Raw genomic sequence first — 20,857 nt, forward strand, 5'->3', positions numbered from 1 at the left:
CGAAATTCACCCACGTGAATCGATTTCAGCCAATGGGGAGCATAAAAAAAAATAACTCCCTCGTTTAAGGCGCACGGCTCGTAAAAAGTGCATTGTACAAAAGCACGCGCACGTAAAGCCACGCAAGGTGGCCCGAGCCCTATAAAGAGCAAAAAAAAGCCACCCAAAGTGATTTGTAAACACGGCGCAGAGCTCTCTGCTGCGGTCACCAATTGGCTCACTCCTGTCCTCCTCCGTGTCTGTGTTGCGCAAAAAGCCAGACACAGCCTGGGGACAGCACCTTCACACCCATGATGTTCCCGAGTGCCCTGGCCAACGTAGCGCTCTACCACCACCACCACCAGCAGCAGCAGCATCACCAGCAGCAGCAACAGCAGCAGCAGCACCTGCTCCACGCAGTGTACCGGCCCACGCCGACACTGGGATTCCCCGTGTCGGCTGGCAACTCCAGCTCGTCTCAACAGCAGCAGCAGCATCAGCAACCGCAACAACAACATCATCATCAGCATCAGGCAGCGCCGGGCATTCATCAACCATCGCGCACGCTTGGGGCAAGCTTTCTCATAGACGAGCTGCTCAGGATAAACCGGGGTCCCCCAGGGGGCTACGGGCACGGGCGACAAGGTCCCGCGCCTCCTCCAAACGCGTCCCCTCCGGCGGGGCTGCTACCCCCCGAGCCGCTGTGCTCGGCGGCTGGGGCGTGCATGCCCGTGACCACGGCGAGCGACGCTGCTACCGCGCTCAAGTTCGGCATGAGGGCCATCCTGTCGTCTCCGCCAAAGTCAGGTGAGATGGGGGTCTCTCTTTTTTTGGCGTTTGCCGGTGCGGCTTATCTGGTGCGTGTCAATGTGCGTGTGAGTGTGGTGCTGGTCACCCAGCCCCGTCGTTCATAGGTGCTCGCCAGTAGCACTTGCCCCAACAGTCTGTAGAGGCTATAGGGCAATCTTTGCCTTTGTGTGTGGATGTGGTTGCGCGATGGTTGTGTCTGGTTGTGCGCGCGCGCATGCGTGTGTGTATGTTTGCATTTGTGTATTTGTGTGTGTGTTGGTGTGTATGTGTGCTTGTGGGTTTTTGCGTGGGTCAGCGCGTTTGTGTGGGGTTGTGTACGGGTACTTGTGCGTGTGTATCTGCGTGCGTGCGCGGGTGTAAGTCTGTTCGCTCGGAAAACAAGATAACGTCTCGCTCGCGCCGTTCTTAACTCAGTTTACAGCAGCATGCACAGCGAAATAAAGGTCATGATTATTGCAGCGATGCATTGCAAGATTTAGACAACGATGATGCTGATATTGTCGGCGTGTTTGTGCGTAAATGTTATATTTTTTGTTCGAATAACTGCCCATCCTGTCGTGCGCGTTTTTTAAAACTCTGTCCCATAACTTCGCACGTGTGTTTGTGTGTGTGCGAGTTGCAAGTTTAACCGATGCCTTTCACGGGTGGAAATTAACCGCTCGCGAATATCATTCCGCAACGTGGCACAACAACAGCAGCATCCACGTCTCTAAATTGCCTGCATTGGATGCGCTGCAGTGTTGCCGTTGAAATTGATGACGTTAATTAACTTGAAGTTAATTAATCACGCGCTCGATTTTCATTTGCAGATCCCTCGACACACTTCATACAAGAGTACTCCACCAAGGCACTTCCCTACTCATACTTCGACGGCCACTTTCAACAGTTCATTCGGTCGGCGTATTACCCAGGTATGTGCACCGGGGCAATTGCCCGAAACGTCACTTATTCGAATCTAATTTAGTTTTATCCTTTAATTCCACCGTTGTCATGGACGAATGTGTTGAGTTTTTTTACGGTGACCCAGCTAAGGGTCAGACACCTATTTAAGGGGGAAAAATATCTAAATAAAGATGGTCACAAAATCAGGGCAATGACGCGTTAGGCAAAAGTAAACATTTGCGGTCGCTTTGTGAAGGTATTCATCCAGCAGTGAATTGACCATTACTGATGAGGACGATGTAATGGTAGTGTGGCTTTTGCATGTAATAATACGGTGCAGTAGTAGTACACTACTTATAATGCCTTTTAATTATCCAGGGAAAGTGTCGCTGATTGTTTTGGAGGGGTCCTGCATCGGGATGCTCGGCAAATTCATTTTTATGAGGAGTAATTTTTTTTTTTAAGTTTAATTCCTAATATCATATCATCATGCTGTCTGCGGTGAAGAAGGCTCATTGCCTGAAACGTCGATATTGGCTTATGTGTCTTTTCAGTTCTGCCTGCGCACCCATTGAAACACGCAGTTGCCACATTTGATCTATCATTGTAAGCCACGTCTCGGTTCGGAAATAAGTTGCATTTAAAGTTCTGGCACCCAAACCACGCGTGCTCATCTGCACGCAAACGACAAAGGAGTTTCAACGCAAACACAAACTAACATCAACCAACCATCATCACCAGCCATGATCAATCCACTGCTGGATGAAGTCCCCCGCATGCCACGTTGGTGATGTGTGTTTGTTTATTTTTAATCACACTTTAATCGGCGCGGATTGAAGGTGAGAGAGCGGGTGCGGGGCTGGCCCGGTTCCAATATCACTCGCAATCTGATGTCAGCCGTGGCCGGGAATTGAACTTGGGTGGCGCAGGGCTTCACAGCCACTGCTGCCACGGCTCCACCAAAGATCCCCGTGCAGCATTTGAACAGACTACTAGGGGAGGCGTTTTTAGCGAGCACCTCGCGACAGGGTGACTGTCCAACACCACGCCCGGTCGTTTTGGTTTCCCCACACCAGGTGCTCATTTGAGGCTGAGTCGACCTAAGGGAGGCCCAGAATAAGTTCAGTTAATCGTCACTGGGGTTCACCGTGAGTGGGACTCGAACTACTGGATGTCTGTGCAAAAAAAAAAATTGCTTCGTAGCTCATCGGATTCCTCCAGTATAAATAAAGATTCTCATTTTAATTTCAAGCTTTCGTGACTGCAGGGATTCATCTTCTTGGTTCTTTCGGTAAAGTCACGTAGAAGGGAAGTAATAAAATAATAAAAATAAAACATAATAAAATAATTCTCACGACGTTTCGGCCACAACGCAAGCAGCCGTCCTCAGGTGAAAACCAGGTCTACGCGACTTTACCGAAAGTACCAAGAAGATTCTCATTTTAATTGTGAACTCGGGTGGCCGGAAACGCAGCGCGCTTAACCGCTCATGCCACCCGCTCCACCTTTCGCTAACAAGCCAAACGCGACCCGCGAGGTCCTTTGGAGTGGCCGACACGCACTCTGTTGACTCGCGGTTGGGTGGAACGGGCTCTTGAAAAAGCGGTTGGGGTTTTTTTTATATGGTGGGGGGGGGGTATGGTAGGTGTTTACGTCGCACGATTTCTTCTCGTGTCGCGCTCGCAGCGAGGCTCGCTCCCTCCCTCCCCGCGTGTCGCCTGGGCTGCTGCCCGCAGCGAAATATCCCACACGGGAAGCTCCTTCACTCCCTCCCGGTTCGCATCGGTGACGTTAACGTCCAATCCCCCATCAACTGCCCCTCGTCCCTCTCATCCAACAGCCCTCACAGAGTAAGGCAGATAGACTTGCCCGGTCAGCCTTCCGTGTGTAGGATATATATGTGTGTATACTTTATACAGTATATAAAACTAAACTCGTATTTTTGTATTTTACCAGGTAAGGCCCACTTAGCTATATAGCTCTTTTTTTCAGGAGCGACCTGGCCACACGTGGCAATGTATAGCGGCTAAATAGTCCAAACCAAAGAATACACACGCACATACACAAGGCGATCTGGTTGGAGATACACCCATACAATTATATGGATACACTTTAGAACAATATTTTTAATTTAAGCAAATTCTACGCGTCTGCCATCAATTTCAACACATTTTTTTAAACGACGTAAATCACTGCTTTGTAACATACAAAGCCATCGCTTTCACACACTTCGTAGACCTCGTGAGATGAAAAAGACTGTGAACATCAGTGGGGTATCTACAGATGGATCAACCTACATATGCCGTGCACATGGCAATTGCGGTTACGCCTTGTTCCTTCGGCACTGTGTAGCGTACAACTCAAAGCCCTTTGCGTGTTACGAAGGTAGCAGTGCGCTGACAAATGTGGAACATCGAAAACTGCCCTTAGAACTGCATTTAGTGCACGAAGAATCTCCCAGCACGTGGAGCGAAACGTCGGACATCGTGACGGACAGCACGCGGCACAGCCCGCCAATCACATCGGAGAGCCGAACAGCAGCACAACTGCGAACAGCTCCTCGGTGCTTGTGATGCGCTGTTCAGCGTCTCCAAATCTACGGAACGCAAAGAGAAATGCCATAAAATTACCAGCGGTTTTTAAAAAAAATTCCGTAGACTGTCAATGTAAATAACCCAACATTTTCATTCAGCGGCCTCTTATCTCGATGGATGGAACAATGCGGTTTTAGTTTTTTGTCAGCAGGTGAATTCCACACAATGTCCGACGTTTTACAACTATCCAAAAACACAACAGAGATCGGGCACAACCACGATGACCTAAGCTGTGGTGGTAGTTTCGTTCAGAGCCGGTTTCTAAACAAACTCTGCCGGATAAACGTGAATAGTTCAACGACAACAGCCACAGTTACCTCCGCATCAAATGTACACTGTCGTTTCACCACTTCAACATTGCGCAACACACACACACACAGAGACGGGGGAATTCACCGCCTGTGATTTACGTCTGCACGAGGTCCCTGTCGTTTTAACGGCGTGTGTATCCCTTCCCGTGTGTCCGTGGTGTTTGCGCGCAGCCCTTAGTAGTTTCAATTCAGGGCATCAGGGCAGGCTTAGGTAATGCGTAGCGACGCGAGGTTTTCGGCATAGCCCCCGCCACCCCACAAGTCAACGTGCAGGGTCCCCCAAGTCCCTGACACGGGGGCTTAGTGCCAAATAATCCGACTAGGAAAATCCAGAAAACGCGATTAAATGTTTTCTTTTTTTCCTTTCTCCTTCTTCTTCTTGAGCGGAACAGACCCGGTCCTTAACCTGCCCCCCTACCCCCCCTGCTTAAAATGAGCAGGTGTGAATGATTATGGTCTATTTAGTTTTTACTTAGTGAGTAATATAACACCCATTGCATTGCCGGTGTGTTAAGGACGTGTACTTATGTCGGGGTTTTCATGCTGCTGCCGGTGTGGTGGCAGGTTGTGAAACGTGCGGGAATTTTAATAAAACGAGTTTTCAAGTGAAATGTGGATTTACCACGTAGGCTTTCGCGAGCAATATCATCCATAAATAGGGGTTTGTTTTGTAAGCTAGTTGTAATTACTGGCGAAACGTCGTACTCAGATTGTAAATGTTGTGGCTTGGCTCTCCAACACACCGGTGTGCTGTACTTGTGACGAATTGGCACGTTCTGTTTACGTGACAACCCTTACTAGTTGGCTGTGTCGGGTGGTGGCGGGTTTAACGACACATTTATATATTTACGCGATCTAACCCCCAAAAACCTCTATTATGGATTAAATGTGGATGTCCCACGGACATGGAACCGCATTGGTTCTGCTTCACATTTAGAAATGATTGGTGTACGAGTGCTTAGAAAACTCATTTGCGGATATCTGTATGGATAATATGTTTTTTTCATAGAAAATTACTGATATTATTATTCGCCGATAACACATTCGTCGATAACACTGCCCTAATAAAGGAATATGGATATGTTTATATTAGGCAACGTTGTGGCCACTGGCCGTCGTAACAGAGCTTCGTGGTTTTTTGCATAACTTTTGTTCTATTATAATATTAGTTTGTATTGTGTTATCTTGATGTAATGACAATATATCTATGTTTAAATCTCAAATGAACTCTCACTTGGTTCTAAACAAAAGACGGTGACTTGAGGTGAGGACACATCGATGCAATGCGAATCATTGACACGTATGACAGTCATAGGGTACAAAGAGCAGAAACAGGAATATGTATCATCATTACCAGCCATGGCCACCTAAAATGAAATGTCAATGGAATTGGGAAACAAGAAAACTCCACTGATTGCACTCTTTAAAATGAAAATCGATAACTGCTATAAATAAATCACGTTAAATTCATTATCTTGCAGGTGTAATGCACGATTAAGACTATTTACACATTTATTAAGCTGTGAGATAATTTTAGAGAAACATGCGTGTCAATGTTGCACGGGCAATACTTGCCAAATTTTTGTACAATTTTATTGAAATTGGGGATATAATCACCACTGATATTTGCCTATTCGTGATGAAGAAACGGTTAAATAAAGTCTGCCCCTCTAAACATCGATAATGCCAAAGCTAATTGCTGTTTAATCGATAAAAGCTGCCTATGCATATACGAATGATATTTATTATATATTATAGGCAAGACCCAATTGAAGTTACCTATGGCATTTTTAAGAACATTCGTCCTCTTTATACTTAACATTTTGGATTTTCAAATCCACACTAAAGCAACATATAACGCGACAAGCTCTTGAAGCAAAGAAATATAACAGCGAAAACAAGATTGAATGTCAAGGCCTTTACCCATCTCGCACCAGTCTCAATACAAATCAGTACATCCTTTCACACCCTCCTTTGCAACACACGAAGCCATCGCTGTCGACAATAATTAATCAAATAGTTGCAGAGCAAGAACGCAAGAGGGTCATTAGAAGTCTATCAATGCACCACCTTGTATTTCCTAATGACACACCTCGGTCGCCAGGGTTACAGTGCGGTTGTGCTAACCTGACCCTCCTCATATTATGCAAAATCACTCGAGGGCAGTTTTACTCCGCATGTTTTAAAAGTGATTTGACCCAGCCAACTTATGCGGCAAGAAATATTTGATCTCACTTTGATATGTTTATTGCTGCAGCAGTATGTATGTGTCTATCGCCCCTGTAGCGTGGTCGTTCAACTCAGATTTTGTTTAATTTTCCTTGCTGTGTTTTGTTTTTATTCCTTCCCGTGATTTTGATGACCCGGGTCTGTATGTATGTACGTAGCACTTTTTTTTGCACCATTCGTAGCCGACCGTGCTAATTGGAGATGCGGCGGTGATGAGGGTGGTGGGGGATAACAAACTCAACACAAAAAGTAGTTCTAAAATAAATTAGTTTTCAAACTCTTACAAATAAGACTCGTCCACCGTCTCTCGAGTTCTCACCTCGGTCCGACATCATCAACTACAATTTTATACGATTTTCTATTTACCAAGTAAGACCCACTGAACTATATAACTATTTTTCAAAAGCGACCAGGCCACAAATGATCGCTCACTGAAGAGGCTTATCATGTGGAAATGCATAGCAGCCAAATACTCGAAACGCGCGATTCTAAATGTGGAGGGGAAAACCGGAGGACCCGGGGTAAAAATCCACGCGACGACGGAGAGAGAGACACCGCAAACTGCAAATATATACAGCAAGCGTCAGAGTCGGGATCGACACTTACGCCTGCCGACCTCCTGTATGCCTGGCGAGGTAGTTAACACCTCGCCGCCGTGGCACCCCAAACTGAACTAAACCAAAGTGTGAGTGACTTCGCTAACGCATCCACCAAATATATACAGCATGCGTCAGAGTCGGGATCGCCTCTGACGCCTACCGACCTCCTGTATGCCTGGCGAGGTAGTTAACATCTCGCCACCGTGGCACCCCAAACTGAACTAAACCAAAATGTGAGTGACTTCGCTAACGCATCCACCGTCGTCATCCCCCCCCCTCTGACCCCACCTCCCCCTTGTGTAGCCTCGGCCGTCATCCCCATGCCCGGCTCTTTCTCGTGGGCCCTGGCAGCCCGCGGCAAGCCGCGCCGGGGCATGCTGCGTCGCGCCGTCTTCTCGGACGTGCAGCGCAAGGCGCTGGAGAAGATGTTCCAGAAGCAGAAGTACATCAGCAAGCCCGACCGACGCAAGCTCGCCACTAAGCTCGGCCTCAAAGACTCGCAGGTGAGCCGCAGCTGCCGTACATCGACGATTTGACGTATAATTGACGCGTTTTTTTTGTTCACGTTCCGTGACTTTTATTAACATTTTCTCTATCTTAAAAAAATAAAAATAGAAGTAATAGAAGTAGTAATAGAAATAAAATAATAAATCACGACGTTTCGGAGGCAACACAAGTCTCCGTCGTCAGGTGGGACCGTCACAGCTAAAATTACTGCATCAAGTGAGACAAAATTCCAAGAGACCAGCCCTTAAATACAAGTTAATTATTTTTATTTTTTTACCTACGTGACTTTACCGAAAAAAGCCGAAGAGTTTGAATCCTTGCAGTCACGAAAGCTTCACATCTAGAACCATTTTCTCTGTTTCGCACTCCTATCTTTGTTGTTGTTATTGTGTTTGTATTGTTGCTAATTGCGACTTGCTGACCCGCCCATACTGGGAATCTGTGAAAAAAGAGTTCAATAGCTCATCAAATTCCTCCTCCAGTCTAAATCAAGATTTTGATTCTGATCTACCTGCCGATCGACCGCAGGAGGATTTAACCGGCCTGCGCACACAAAGAGCTCTTGCCCTGTAGATCAGTGGTTCTCAACCGGAGACCCTGGGAATACGTGGCAATGTGCCATGGGGTATATGAGATGATTTATTAGTGTGAAGTTATAGCATGCATGAGAGTCATTGGTGAATAATCAGGTATGAATCCGCGAACATGAAATAACTATGATACAATTTAATTCCATACGGTAACCTAGAACGATATAAAACACCTTTCTAAACGCACTGAGTGTTAACAAGGTGGTCTCCTAGAGTAACGAGCAAGCGTGTACAAATGATGTCGTGCATTGGAGATCGTCCGTTGACTTTTTTTTATTCGCTTGCAGTTCCTAGCTAGTTGGGACACCTCATAAAATGGATAATTGATTAACATATTGATTAACACGTAGGCTTTCGCGACCAATATTATTCATAATCAACGTTTTTGGGTTTAGATCGCGTTATTTATAAATGTGTCGTAACCCTCCACCACCCGACACGGCCAATCAGCATCATCGGGCGAATTGCTCGATGATGCTGGATGCAATTACCAGCGAAACGTCGTACTCAAATTGTAAATGTTGTGGTTTCACGCTTCAACACACCGGTGGGCTAAAGCAGTGAATTATTTGTCTTTTGTCAACGTGACACTTTTTTTACTGATTGGCCGTGTCGGGTGGTGGAGGGTTACGACACATTTATAAATAACGCGATCTAACCCAAAAACGTTGATTATGATTAAAATATTGATGCTTATTTTCCCATTTAATTTCTTTCTCAGAACCTTGTTTTGGGGTCAGGCAAAAGAGGGTTACTCAGTTGAAACTAGAATGCAACAAGTAGCCAAAAGAGGGTTGAAAGCCACCGCTGTCTGTGGACGCTGCCGTGCGGAGCGAGGGTGAGCGCCCTGGGGGCTTGCGATGCAGAGGCACCTCTGATTGAGCGTGGTTGGCGGCGTACGGTGCGAACGAAGTGAAACAGCGAGATGTTCATGATGGACGCCTGCGTTCTTACACTCTGTACACCGGCAATTTAGGACAGGGGTATAGGGACATGTCGCCCATTGCCGTAGAATCAATTTCATAGTAGACCATACGAATATTGTTTATGGGTAAAACATTTCAATTTCAACCTTTTCTTTAAATAGGGCCACAAATGAATGATAGAAACAAAACCAAAAATTTCGATTTAAAGCTTTCGTGAGTGCAGGAATTCATCTTATTGGTCCTTTCGGTAAAGTCACGTAGAAGGGAAGTAATAATAATTTTATTATGTTTTATTTTTATTATTTTATTACTTCCCTTCTACGTGACTTTACCGAAATAACCAAGAAGAAAAAAACCAAAAATCCCACGTATTTTCTCGATTAAACATCAACAAACATACCAATTTCCGGGGGAGCGGGTGGTAATCACTGTCCCCCCTCCCCCCACTGGTATCCACCGCTTGGTGCCAGCTCGTTACCCACAAACCCCCCGACGAACTCCGCTTCATTCGCAAACCATGACCCTTGCGTCGCTCGTCTCCACACCGCCCCCGCGCGCAGGTCAAGATCTGGTTCCAAAACCGGCGCATGAAGTGGCGCAACTCCAAGGAGCGGGAGCTGCTCTCTGCCGGCGGCTGCCGGGAGCAGACGCTGCCCACCAAGGGCAACCCGCACCCGGACCTGAGCGACGTGCAGGGCCGTCGCGGGGCCGTTTCTCCCGGTGGCACGGCCACCGTCGCCATGGCGGCGGATGAAATGGGACGACGGTCTCCGTCGACGCCGCTCAGCAGCAGCAGCGGCCGCAGCAGCAGCGGCGGCGGCGGCGGGAGCTTCCGCTACGAGGAGTTTCACGAGGAGCGGCATCTCACGGCGTCGTTCGACGACTCGGAGGAGGATGACGTCGAAATTTCCGTGCTGTAAATTCGGGGACGGTTGGAGGTGGTGGTGGTGGGGGGGAGGGGGGGATGCTGTCGTGTCTGCTGTGGTCGGCACTCTGGACTTGCCATGCCGGGGGGGTCCCTTGGCTACAATTCAAACTCCCTGGTGTAGAAATTCACACTCGCTGGTGCTGCAATTCAAACTCCGTGGCCCACCTCCTCCCCCCCCCTACCCTCTGCCTGGGTCCACCCAACGTCTGTGAAAGAGAGCTTTATAGTTCATCGGATTCCTCCAGGATAAATCAAGATCATGATTCCGAACGGTATCAATGGGTACACCTCAGATTGTCAATCAGCAGCTTGCGTGTGGGGTAGATTGCGAGCACTCCAGGCCTTTCCAAGGCATCTGGCGAGTGTGGAAGAGTAGGCCAAAAGTGCCCTCTTAGTTGAGACCCTTCTCCCAGCGGTGGCTTCAGCAAGAACTTGTAGGGCCGCACCTTTGACCTTCGCTTACACGTTGACGATCGCCTACTGTGCTTGACACGACCGCGTGCCACTGCCGGGGTCGAACCCCCCTTTTTCTTATTCTTCTTCCACGCGTTCGTCCCACTCACGTGGGCTCCCTCTCTCCTTGTCAACCTTCTCCACGCTGCCCTGGTCCTGCGCCGTCTTTCTTTCCGCTCCTCGGCCCACCACTGTCCGATCGCACCACATCGCCCCCCACCCCCACCTCTTCTTCTGCCTTACCTCTTCATCTCATTCCTTCCACTCGCAGAGACGCGAGACATCCGCCTCGGGCTCATGGTCACGAAAGGCGATGAACGCCACGTGACGGCCCTTCGAGCAGGGATACACGCTCACTGGACTCTTCTCTTATTTTTTTTTCTCGCATCGCTCACGCGTGTGCACGTACGTTGAACTTCTTTCGCACCGCACGCGGCCAAGCGTGCGAATCGGAGGTGCGGTGCGTGCGATGCGAAGGGTTGAGACGTGACTTATTGAGGGAGCGGGTGCGTTGTTGTTGTGTACATTTTGCAGAATACCATGTGCCTGAAACTTTATCGCTTGTACATACGTTCAACACTTGCCTTCATGCCGGTGTTGTGTGGTTTGTTTTGTATAGGAAGGGGAAAATGAGGTGCTTTTTCATATTCATTTTATTCTGTAGAGCTCTTACGCCTAGTATTTATCATGCGAATCCGATATTTTTGAACGAGATGTTATTTTTCACGTAGAAAACAAAGTTATTAAAGTAAGTATTGAGAAACGTGGATTGCACATATTTTTAATATTGTACATTTTTTCGGAAGAGAATACGGTTTTAAAAATTTCAGAAACTTTAGTATCCTTGCGTATTGGTATTTCTAAAATGTTTTAATAAACTACTGCTGATTTATGAACACGTGATTGCATTCAAGATTGCTTCATTGGCCGTGCACTTGATATAAATAAAACACATTGAAATCTTTGTTTTCTTCACATGAACAAGAAACAATTGGGGGTAAGTTTTTATTTAAATCGTCCCCCCTCACCTGTACTCACCCAGCAGTATGCATTAGTACGTAACAGAGTAAGTAGGTCCATCAGCAGGGCACGTGTGGGCATACCCACTGGTTCGGAAAAAACATTGAAGGAACCGGGAAGAGAGGAAGACCTAACGGAGAATGGCTTGACGAAGAACATCGTAAGTGATCGGTGCCAGAAAGATGTGGCCGCTACTTGAGAATATTGGGCACAAGACAGAGGAAAGTGGAAACAAATGACGAAATGTGCAGTGGACACTTACGGGCGATCTGCTCATGGATCGTGATGATGATGATGACGACATCTTTACCATTTTTCAATGATGTCAATGTCCATAGATTATAAAAAGGGCATTTGCGAGTGGTAGGCAGAGACCAAAGAATGGTCTTCTTTCTGCATAGTCTTTGTCTCTAATAATTATAATGACAATTTCTTCAGCAGGAAAGTATCTCAGAGTCTCAGGAATATGTTTTGAGTTCGATACTGCATCAGCAAGTTTAGCCAGAGTACCCAGATAATGTATGTGTGTGTGTTGAACTTCTTCATTATATTGGTTTTACATAGGCACGTGTTAATGAAAGAAAACAACAAAGTTCTACAATACTCCATCTGCAGGAAAGATGATTGTGTTAAGCTGAAGAAGCATTCGATTGAAGAATCACAATTCCTGTAGACGGGACAATTGCTAAGGACTACCTTTTGATTTAAAGCTTCCGTGACTGCAGGGATTGATATTATTGGCTCTTTCGGTAAAGTCACGTAGAAGGGAAACTATAAAATAATACAAATATAAAACAATAAAATTCTCACGACGTTTCGACTGCAACACAAGCAATCATCATCAGGTGTGAAAAAACACAGCAATATTTTATTATTATTATTATTTTATTGTTTCCCTTCTACGTGACGTTACCGAAAGGACCAAGAATAAGGACGACCTCTTTCACGGAAACGGCACGAAGCGGGGAGTGACACTACCGCTGGCAGCGGAGTTCAGCCACTGCGGGTGCTGTGGTTGTCTGAACACCCCCAGCATCGCGTGGCAAAGAGAGACACCCACAGCATTTTAGACGAAAAGCCTTGGGTATATTTTGGTCCACGTTTTACTCCCGCATGAAAGTAACAGATGTTTACGGCTGTGGTGATGATGGGACATTTGAATATGTAGAAGTGCATGAACACGAGGCCCCGTACTGCGTCAGTAGTCGGTAAATTGAATAATTATAATAATTATTATTATACAACAGAACTCCTCTTATCCGTGACAAAGTGGCTGGCGAACTTCGCCGATCCAAGCTGTGATTTTAAACCAAACCAAGACGTCCCCTGGCTGACACAGAGTGTCTGTGGCCCCACGGGTGACATTCCTCATCGGCGCACCGTCGCCAAGGACAGGGCTCACCAGAGGTGTGGACTCGAGTCATGTGACTTGGACTCGAGTCAGACTCGAGTCATGAATTTGATGACTTGCGACTCGACTTGGACTTGCATAACAATGACTTTGTCCCACCTATGAGATGTGGACTCGAGTCATGTGACTTGGACTCGAGTCAGACTCGAGTCATGAATTTGATGACTTGCGACTCGACTTGGACTTGCATAACAATGACTTTGTCCCACCTATGAGATGTGGACTCGAGTCATGTGACTTGGACTCGAGTCAGACTCGAGTCATGAATTTGATGACTTGCGACTCGACTTGGACTTGCATAACAATGACTTTGTCCCACCTATGAGATGTGGACTCGAGTCATGTGACTTGGACTCGAGTCAGACTCGAGTCATGAATTTGATGACTTGCGACTTGACTTGGACTTGCATAACAATGACTTTGTCCCACCTCTGGGGCTCACTTTCGCACCCCATATTTTCTGGAATGCTGCTACGCCGCCTTCGGACGTAGGGATCATTGACGCGAGGCACCGTCGCTGATGTAGCGGCTTATCCACGCAAATCCACGAATTATTTATTGAACCCGACGCTGCTTTCTTCGAATGAGAATGAATAAAAGAAAGTAACACGAAGACAAAATAAGGCGAGATGGATGTGGCGTGCCAAAGCAATTGCCAGAACATTGTTCTAGCCGGAGGCGAGCGCTGATGGTAGAACTCCCATTATCCGTGATGGAGTCGGGGTCAAACGTCACGTAACTCATCTGTAATCGAACCAGTAGCCACCAGGAACGATGCGCAGCCAGGACATCCCCAAAACGTCCAAAGTGTGTGGCTGGGGTCTCCCCGACTTACATACCCGACAAACCAAATGCACTCCACAATAACCAAATACACTTCACCATAACCAAATGCACTTTACAATAACCAAATACACTTGACAATACTCTTATGTTTTTTCGGTAAAGTCACGTAGGTAAAAATAAATAATAATAAAGTAAATAATAAAAAGTAATAGAAATAATAATAGAAATAAAATAATAAATCACGACGTTTCGGAGGCAACACAAGTCTCCGTCATCAGGTGGGACCGTCACAGCTGAATTTATTGTAAATTTTACGTACTGTAAATTCAGCTGTGACGATCCCACCTGATGACGGAGACTTGTGTTGCCTCCGAAACGTCGTGATTTATTATTTTATTTCTATGATTATTAATATTATATAATTATTTATTTACCCTTTTTACCGAAAAAACCTAAGAGTATGAATCCTTGTAGTCACGAAAGCTTCACATCTAGAACACTTCACAACAACCAAATGCACTTCACAATAACCAAATGCACTTCACAATAACCAAATGCAACCGTCGACGGCTCAGCAGCCAGGGGCAGAGCCGGCGGACCTCTGCAACGGAGCCCCGAGGCCAAGCAAAAGAGTTATGCTACATGACACCTCATGCCTATTACCGTCTCTTTGTGCCGCGCTCCGGCTCTGCTGTCACAGGCCATTGCCTCTCTGCATGGGGTTTCGCTGTACACGCCACAAAACAGCAACGTGGCAAATTGCAGGAATGATTCTCTGACGTCCGCATCATTGCCAGACAATGCGATCCCCTCCCCCGCATCCCCATCCCCCCCCCCCCCCCCTTTGCCCTGGCCTCAGCTCGGGCAGGCGCTGCCCCCCCTTTGAGAATGTATGGACATTGGGTGGCAGGCTGGCGCAGTGGTAACACTCGTTCCCTGCCGGGTGCCTTGCTGTGTAGAGTTTGTATTGTCTCACCCTGTTCTGCATGGGTTTCGGCTGGGTTTTCGCAGGTTCCTCCCAATAACTGAAACAACATCCAGTGGCGATGGTGTTGGCCAAAAAGATCCACATGCAGGACCCTCCTGTTAAAAAAGTACTTTGGCTTAATGAGCCTTTCAAAAATAACTACGGAATTATTATCGTAATTGTTATTGTTATTGGCATCAATCGGGAAATAGTAAGGATGGCAGGCCATTAATTCTAGATTTGAAGCTTTCGTGACTGCATGGAATCATCTTCTTAGGTTTTTTCGGTAAAGTCACGTAGAAAGTAAAATAAAATAAAAACAAAAATCACGACGTTTCGGAGGCAACACAAGTCTCCGTCATCAGGTGGGACCGTCACAGCCAGATTAGCTGTATCAAGGTACAGCTAATCTGGCTGTGACGGTCCCACCTGATGACGGAGACTTGTGTTGCCTCCGAAACGTCGTGATTTTTGTTTTTATTTTATTTTACTTTCTACGTGACTTTACCGAAAAAACCTAAGAAGATGGCAGGCCAGTTGTAGGGTGGTAAAGGTACAACTCTGCAATAGCCGGTGGCTCTTGTTTTGCTGATCTTTCTTTTGTTGATTTTGGTGGGAGGGGTCTGCAGGCGTTAGGATTATATTTTGCAGGTTTGCATTGCGTGAACAATGTCAGGCTTTTTAGTTGTACGTTGGATCTAAAAAGTGTTAACTGCGTTTGCAAAGAGCACGTTGCAATGTGACATTTAAAACAACGCAATTGTAAATTGAACTATTTATTGAAAGAAGACCTTCAAAACGTAATTATGTTCAGTTAAACAAATGTTCTTTAACGGGTACTTTAACAAGTGCTGAATTTGTATGCAGTTGCAGAACAAGATAACCGCTCTCGTGTAATGCATTTAAGGCATGTCAATGCCCGTGAGGGTAAAGGGATGATAACCACATAGACATAAAATAATAAAAAAGAAAACACGTTAAAGATTTAAAAACAAAATCTTTTATATACGTATATGATTCTGCTATTTATTATATCATAGCATTTCTCCTAGGCACTTTTTTGCAATTTATATAAATTCTGGCACCAGTAAAACTTCGAAAGTGCATTTAACAATAGCGGCCATACGAAACATTCTCCCAGTTTGCCGCGGGAAGGAGGAACGCTGCCTCGACGGCACTAACAAGTCGCTGGCCATTTCACATCGCGGGCCTGTGAGCCTTTTTAAAATGCATTCCGACAAATTGATGGGCTGAGTGCGTTCCACGGTGCGAGGCCAACAAAGGGAATAAAACAGTATTAGTCATGCAGGCCACTGCCTAATGAGGCAAAAAAGCCGGTTTTTGGATTTGGCGAGTGTGATTTTTCTCCCCGGTTTTGTCTCTGATTTGTCTCAGTCTCTGGGTGGCTCAGCCCTGGCCGGACCCGGCTGGGTGGTCAGAGACCCTCCGCTAGGCGTTTTTGCATTTAGTGTCCACAATTATTAACTCGTTACACGAAATGGGAATGAGAGTTAATGCAATCGCGCATGTGTTTTTATTTATCTCTTGGGAATGATGGTCAATCAGGCCAGAGTATTTGCTGGGCACTGCCGCAGCATGGTTGGTATGGGCCCTCATTGCAAGGGACGAGATGGGGCCTCTGCGTAGGACAGTGCTTGAGCCCCCTCTGGTCTCTGGGCCCTCTCGTGCAGTTGCAGTGCCTGCATGTTTGGTAACTAAGTCAGCAAGTAGTGCCGTGGTTCTTAACTCGGGGTGAACGCACCCCCTGGGGGTGTGAGATGCCCTCTTTGGGGGTGCGAGACATGCCAGACAGATCTGTTTAGAAAGTAAATAACTAAAAACACCAATTAAGCACGGGCGCGTAAGTACAACTACTTTGTTTAATCAAACTTGTGTGTTTGTTAACATTTTCTTGGTTCTTTCGGTAAAGTCACGTAGAAGGGAAGTAATAAAATAATATTATATTATTATATTCATTTATTTTATATTATTTTATTATGTTTTATTTTTATTATTTTATTACTTCCCTTCTACGTGACTTTACCGAAAGAACCAAGAAGATGAATCCCTGCAGTCACGAAAGCTTGAAATCGAAATTTATTAACATTGTAATTATTTTACGATTGAGAACCAAAGGAGTGCAAGGCTGCAGCAAAGTTTAAGAACCACAGATTTAGTGCATTTAAATATATATATAAATTACTAGAGGCGAGTGGGTCCAGAACTGAATTATATATCACTTACCACTGCGGTTAGCCATGCCTGGGGGCTGGGAATTGAATTAAAGTTTCCAGGTTCACCACTGCATTGTCCCGCCACCATTACACATTATACATATATACTGCATTTTAAAAAGGATAACATCCCTCCATCCACGAATAAATGACACGTCCTTTTGGACAAATGTTCGTCAGCAGCATCTATTTAAAGCAGGTAAATTATGGATCAGTTTCGACAATCCGCCGTTCGTCAGCAAAGTCAGGACTGCTCGGTTGTGCTGGATATTCATAAACACGCTGGGGCCCATTCAACAGAAAACAGTAACATTGTGTAAAGACGCATTGTGTTGTTGTCATCATGAGCCATGAACTATCCACTGCTGGATGAAAACGTCAAGCCGCCACCATCCCTCATGGTCCAGCGATGCACAATTCATTCAGCTCTTGCACGCGAGATGACGTCCATCACTCGAGCCAATACGATGTCTCCAACTTTACAAAATTATTTTTGTAGGGACAGGCCGAGGTGAAAACTCCGTATACCCTTTGACCCCCCCTTCCCCCACCATGTGTGTTTTAATGCACCGCGTTCCCTCTGGCCTCCGTGGGTGTACGACGACTTTGAAGGAGCTAAATGAATAAAATAAACAACCTTTCCCGTAGGTGCGGCACGGTCGCCGCACAATCGCGCTTCTCTCGGGCTAGTTGGCAAGAGAAGAGCTACATCATTGGCGGCGTGGACTTGCACGCCACTCCACACCGAGTCAAACACGTTGCGCAAATTCTCCCTCGCATCCCGACGCTGGGGGAGGGGGGGGCTGGGGGAGGGGGGGCTGGGGGAGGGGGCTTGGGGGGGTCTTGGGGGGAGGGGGCTTGGGGGGGGCTTGGGGGGGGGCTGGGGGAGGGGGCTTGGGGGGGGGGCTTGGGGGGGTGGGGGCTTGGGGGGGGGGGCTTGGGGGGGGGCTGGGGGAGGGGGCTTGGGGGGGGCTTGGGGGGGGGCTTGGGGGGAGGGGGCTGGGGGAGGGGGTTTGGGGGGGGCTTGGGGGGGGGCTTGGGGGGAGGGGGCTTGGGGGGGAGGGTGCTTGGGGGGGTGGGGGCTTGGGGGGGGGGGCTTGGGGGGGTGGGGGCTTGGGGGGGAGGGGGCTTGGGGGGGTGGGGGCTTGGGGGGGGGCTTGGGGGGGGGCTTGGGGGGAGGGGGCTTGGGGGGGAGGGTGCTTGGGGGGGTGGGGGCTTGGGGGGGGCTTTGTGGGGGGGCCTTTGGGGGTGGGCTTGGGGGGTAGCTTGGGGGTTGGGGGGGGAAACGTTCGTGGTCCAATTCAACACCGGCGTCAAACACGCACGGCAAGCGGAGAGAGGGGAGGCCGTCTTAGCCTGTTGCCATTGTTCCACCTCGTGCGGGCAAATTTGCTCAACGCACAAAAGCAACGTCGTCGTCGTCGTCGCTGTTGTTGTTTACCGCGGAGCAAGCGGCACTCGCATGTGCCGATGCGCCGTTGTGGTGGGGCGTTGCTAGTGGCGCGTGATGGCTCGTTTGAATGGGGCACGGTGACAATAAGAGGCTGTCCGAGTCGGTGGAATTGCACAAGGCGTTATTGCGATTCCAAGGAAGTGCACGTGCGTGTGGAGATGATGCCTTGGTGGAACAATCGGCGAACTGAACTTTCGACTCAGATTGTCGCCAGTTCGATTCCATCTACCGGCGCCGCAGTTTCAAGTTTCATTTATTAGGTGTAGCCCTGTGAGCCATGCGGCTCTTGAGTCGGGTGCAACCGCAACAAACAAAATATGAACAGAGAACATCTTAAATCATCCCCCTTCCCTATCTCTGCCTACCCAGTAGTATAAACTAAACATTTTTTTTTATTTTATTTTAGCAGTGGCGAGATGTAACTACCTCGCCTGGTATACAGGAGGTCATGGTTCGATCCCACGACCTCCTGATTATTTGGAGTTTGCATGTTCTCCCTGTGGTCACGTGGGTTTTTTTCTTATCAACATCACCCGTTTAGAGTGTTTGGCTGATATAAATGTCGATGTGATACGCCACTTCTCGTTGAGCTATCTTTTGTGGCCAGTTCGCTTCTATGAAATAGATATATAGTAACTCAGTGGGCCATACCTGATAAAATTAAAAATATATAGTACATAAGTTTGAATAGTAAAAAATTAGAGCTATACCGCTCTTTTTCAAAAGCGATCTGGCCACAAATGATTGCTCAACGTAGTGGCTTATCTTGTGGAAATTTACAGCAATCAATACTCTAAACGCGTGATGTTGATTCTAAATGTGGAGGGAAAAACCGGAGGATCCCGATAAAATATCTGATGGTTTTTGTGGAAACATTCAGGCGGAATCTATGACTAAATCACTCTGAGTGTGTGTCCGATCTTGTTACATCTCAGAAGCTTCATATGCCTGGGCTTATTCCAGGTTCTACGGCCAAACACCCATTTAATAGAATTGGACAAACATCCCAATGCAGGAATCCTCCAGAAACACAGTATTGACATTCAGCGTGGCTTTCCTCGGTTAATAATTGACATAATTATTATAAATCCAGCTGCACTGATGGCCCTTTATGTAATGGTCTGTGAAAAAAATAGTAAAAAAAACAAGTCAGATTAAAACATATCTGGCTTTACACTTCTCTCCACGTTGACTCGTCTAAAAGTTCGACTTGGGATTTATCCGAGCCACTAAACTGCGTGTCCAAATGAGTTAATTTGATGACCAATTACTCTGCGAACGACTCATTAATTTTACTTTACACACCGGCCATTGGGCATAATGTTAATCGTTCACAGAAACGATAAATCACTCAATCAAACGTATTGACTACAAGAAGTTCGACTCGCCGGGCTGGTTAAAATATAAACATTATCTCCGACCCGATGTTTTCTTTGACACGGAGCGCTTGCAACGTGTAGGCACAATGGACTAAGCTTGAGATAGTGTAAAGATGTGTGCGCGTGCGCTTGTGTGTGAGTTTTGTGCCTTTACTTTGCTAAAATCAAACGTCAATTATCCCCACTAACGTGCTCTGCTTAAAACATTAAAGATTAGGGCTCTGTCAGAGTTGGCATGCATCTACACTTCAGCGGTTCTCTCATTGTACTCGCGGAATGTCTAAGGCGTGGGATGGTATGAATCCCGCGGATTAAATAAGCCCCGTCTCGAAATCCGCCACTTAAAAAAAAAAGAGCGAGATGGAAGTATGCATCACGTATGAGCACACAAAGAATGTTCCCTTACGGATCCGGGAGTTTTGTGAAAGGTAAGCAAAACAAACACGTACACACGCGGACATTCGAGGGACAAAAACACAAGTCGGCTAAAGAAATAAATAAATGTTTCGTGTGGTTTCAACATGGGGTTCTTGTAAAGGTTTTAGTTGCCGTCTGTTGTACGTTGTTTTTAGTTTGCTGGTTTGATACGTCTGCTCTCTTTGCTGGGAACATAACAGCACGGGCAAATGATGAGTAAACACGCCGTTAAATCTGTGGTCGTATAGCGAGTACGAACTTCTGAGCAGCAATCATACGCGACTCTGTGGGTGTTTTTGAACGCGCAGTAACTGCCCCGAAAACACACCGGAGTGAGCTTTGTGAGCATTAACTTCCAACAAATTGCTTTGGACACAACTGC

General features: G+C 46.9%; 1 protein-coding gene across 1 annotated transcript; it reads left to right on the forward strand.

Annotated features, from left to right (window-relative positions):
* Positions 1 to 148: 148 nt before the first annotated feature.
* DBX1 (developing brain homeobox 1) lies at positions 149 to 10,349 on the forward strand. Its single transcript, XM_078863455.1, has 4 exons — positions 149 to 786; positions 1,599 to 1,700; positions 7,708 to 7,907; positions 9,988 to 10,349. Exons 1-4 carry the CDS (start codon positions 291 to 293, stop codon positions 10,345 to 10,347), a joined length of 1,158 nt encoding a protein of 385 aa, XP_078719581.1. The 5' UTR covers positions 149 to 290; the 3' UTR covers positions 10,348 to 10,349.
* Positions 10,350 to 20,857: the final 10,508 nt, after the last annotated feature.

The sequence above is a fragment of the Lampetra fluviatilis genome, chromosome 16 (assembly GCF_964198595.1).
Source record: "Lampetra fluviatilis chromosome 16, kcLamFluv1.1, whole genome shotgun sequence".
NCBI lineage: Eukaryota > Metazoa > Chordata > Hyperoartia > Petromyzontiformes > Petromyzontidae > Lampetra > Lampetra fluviatilis.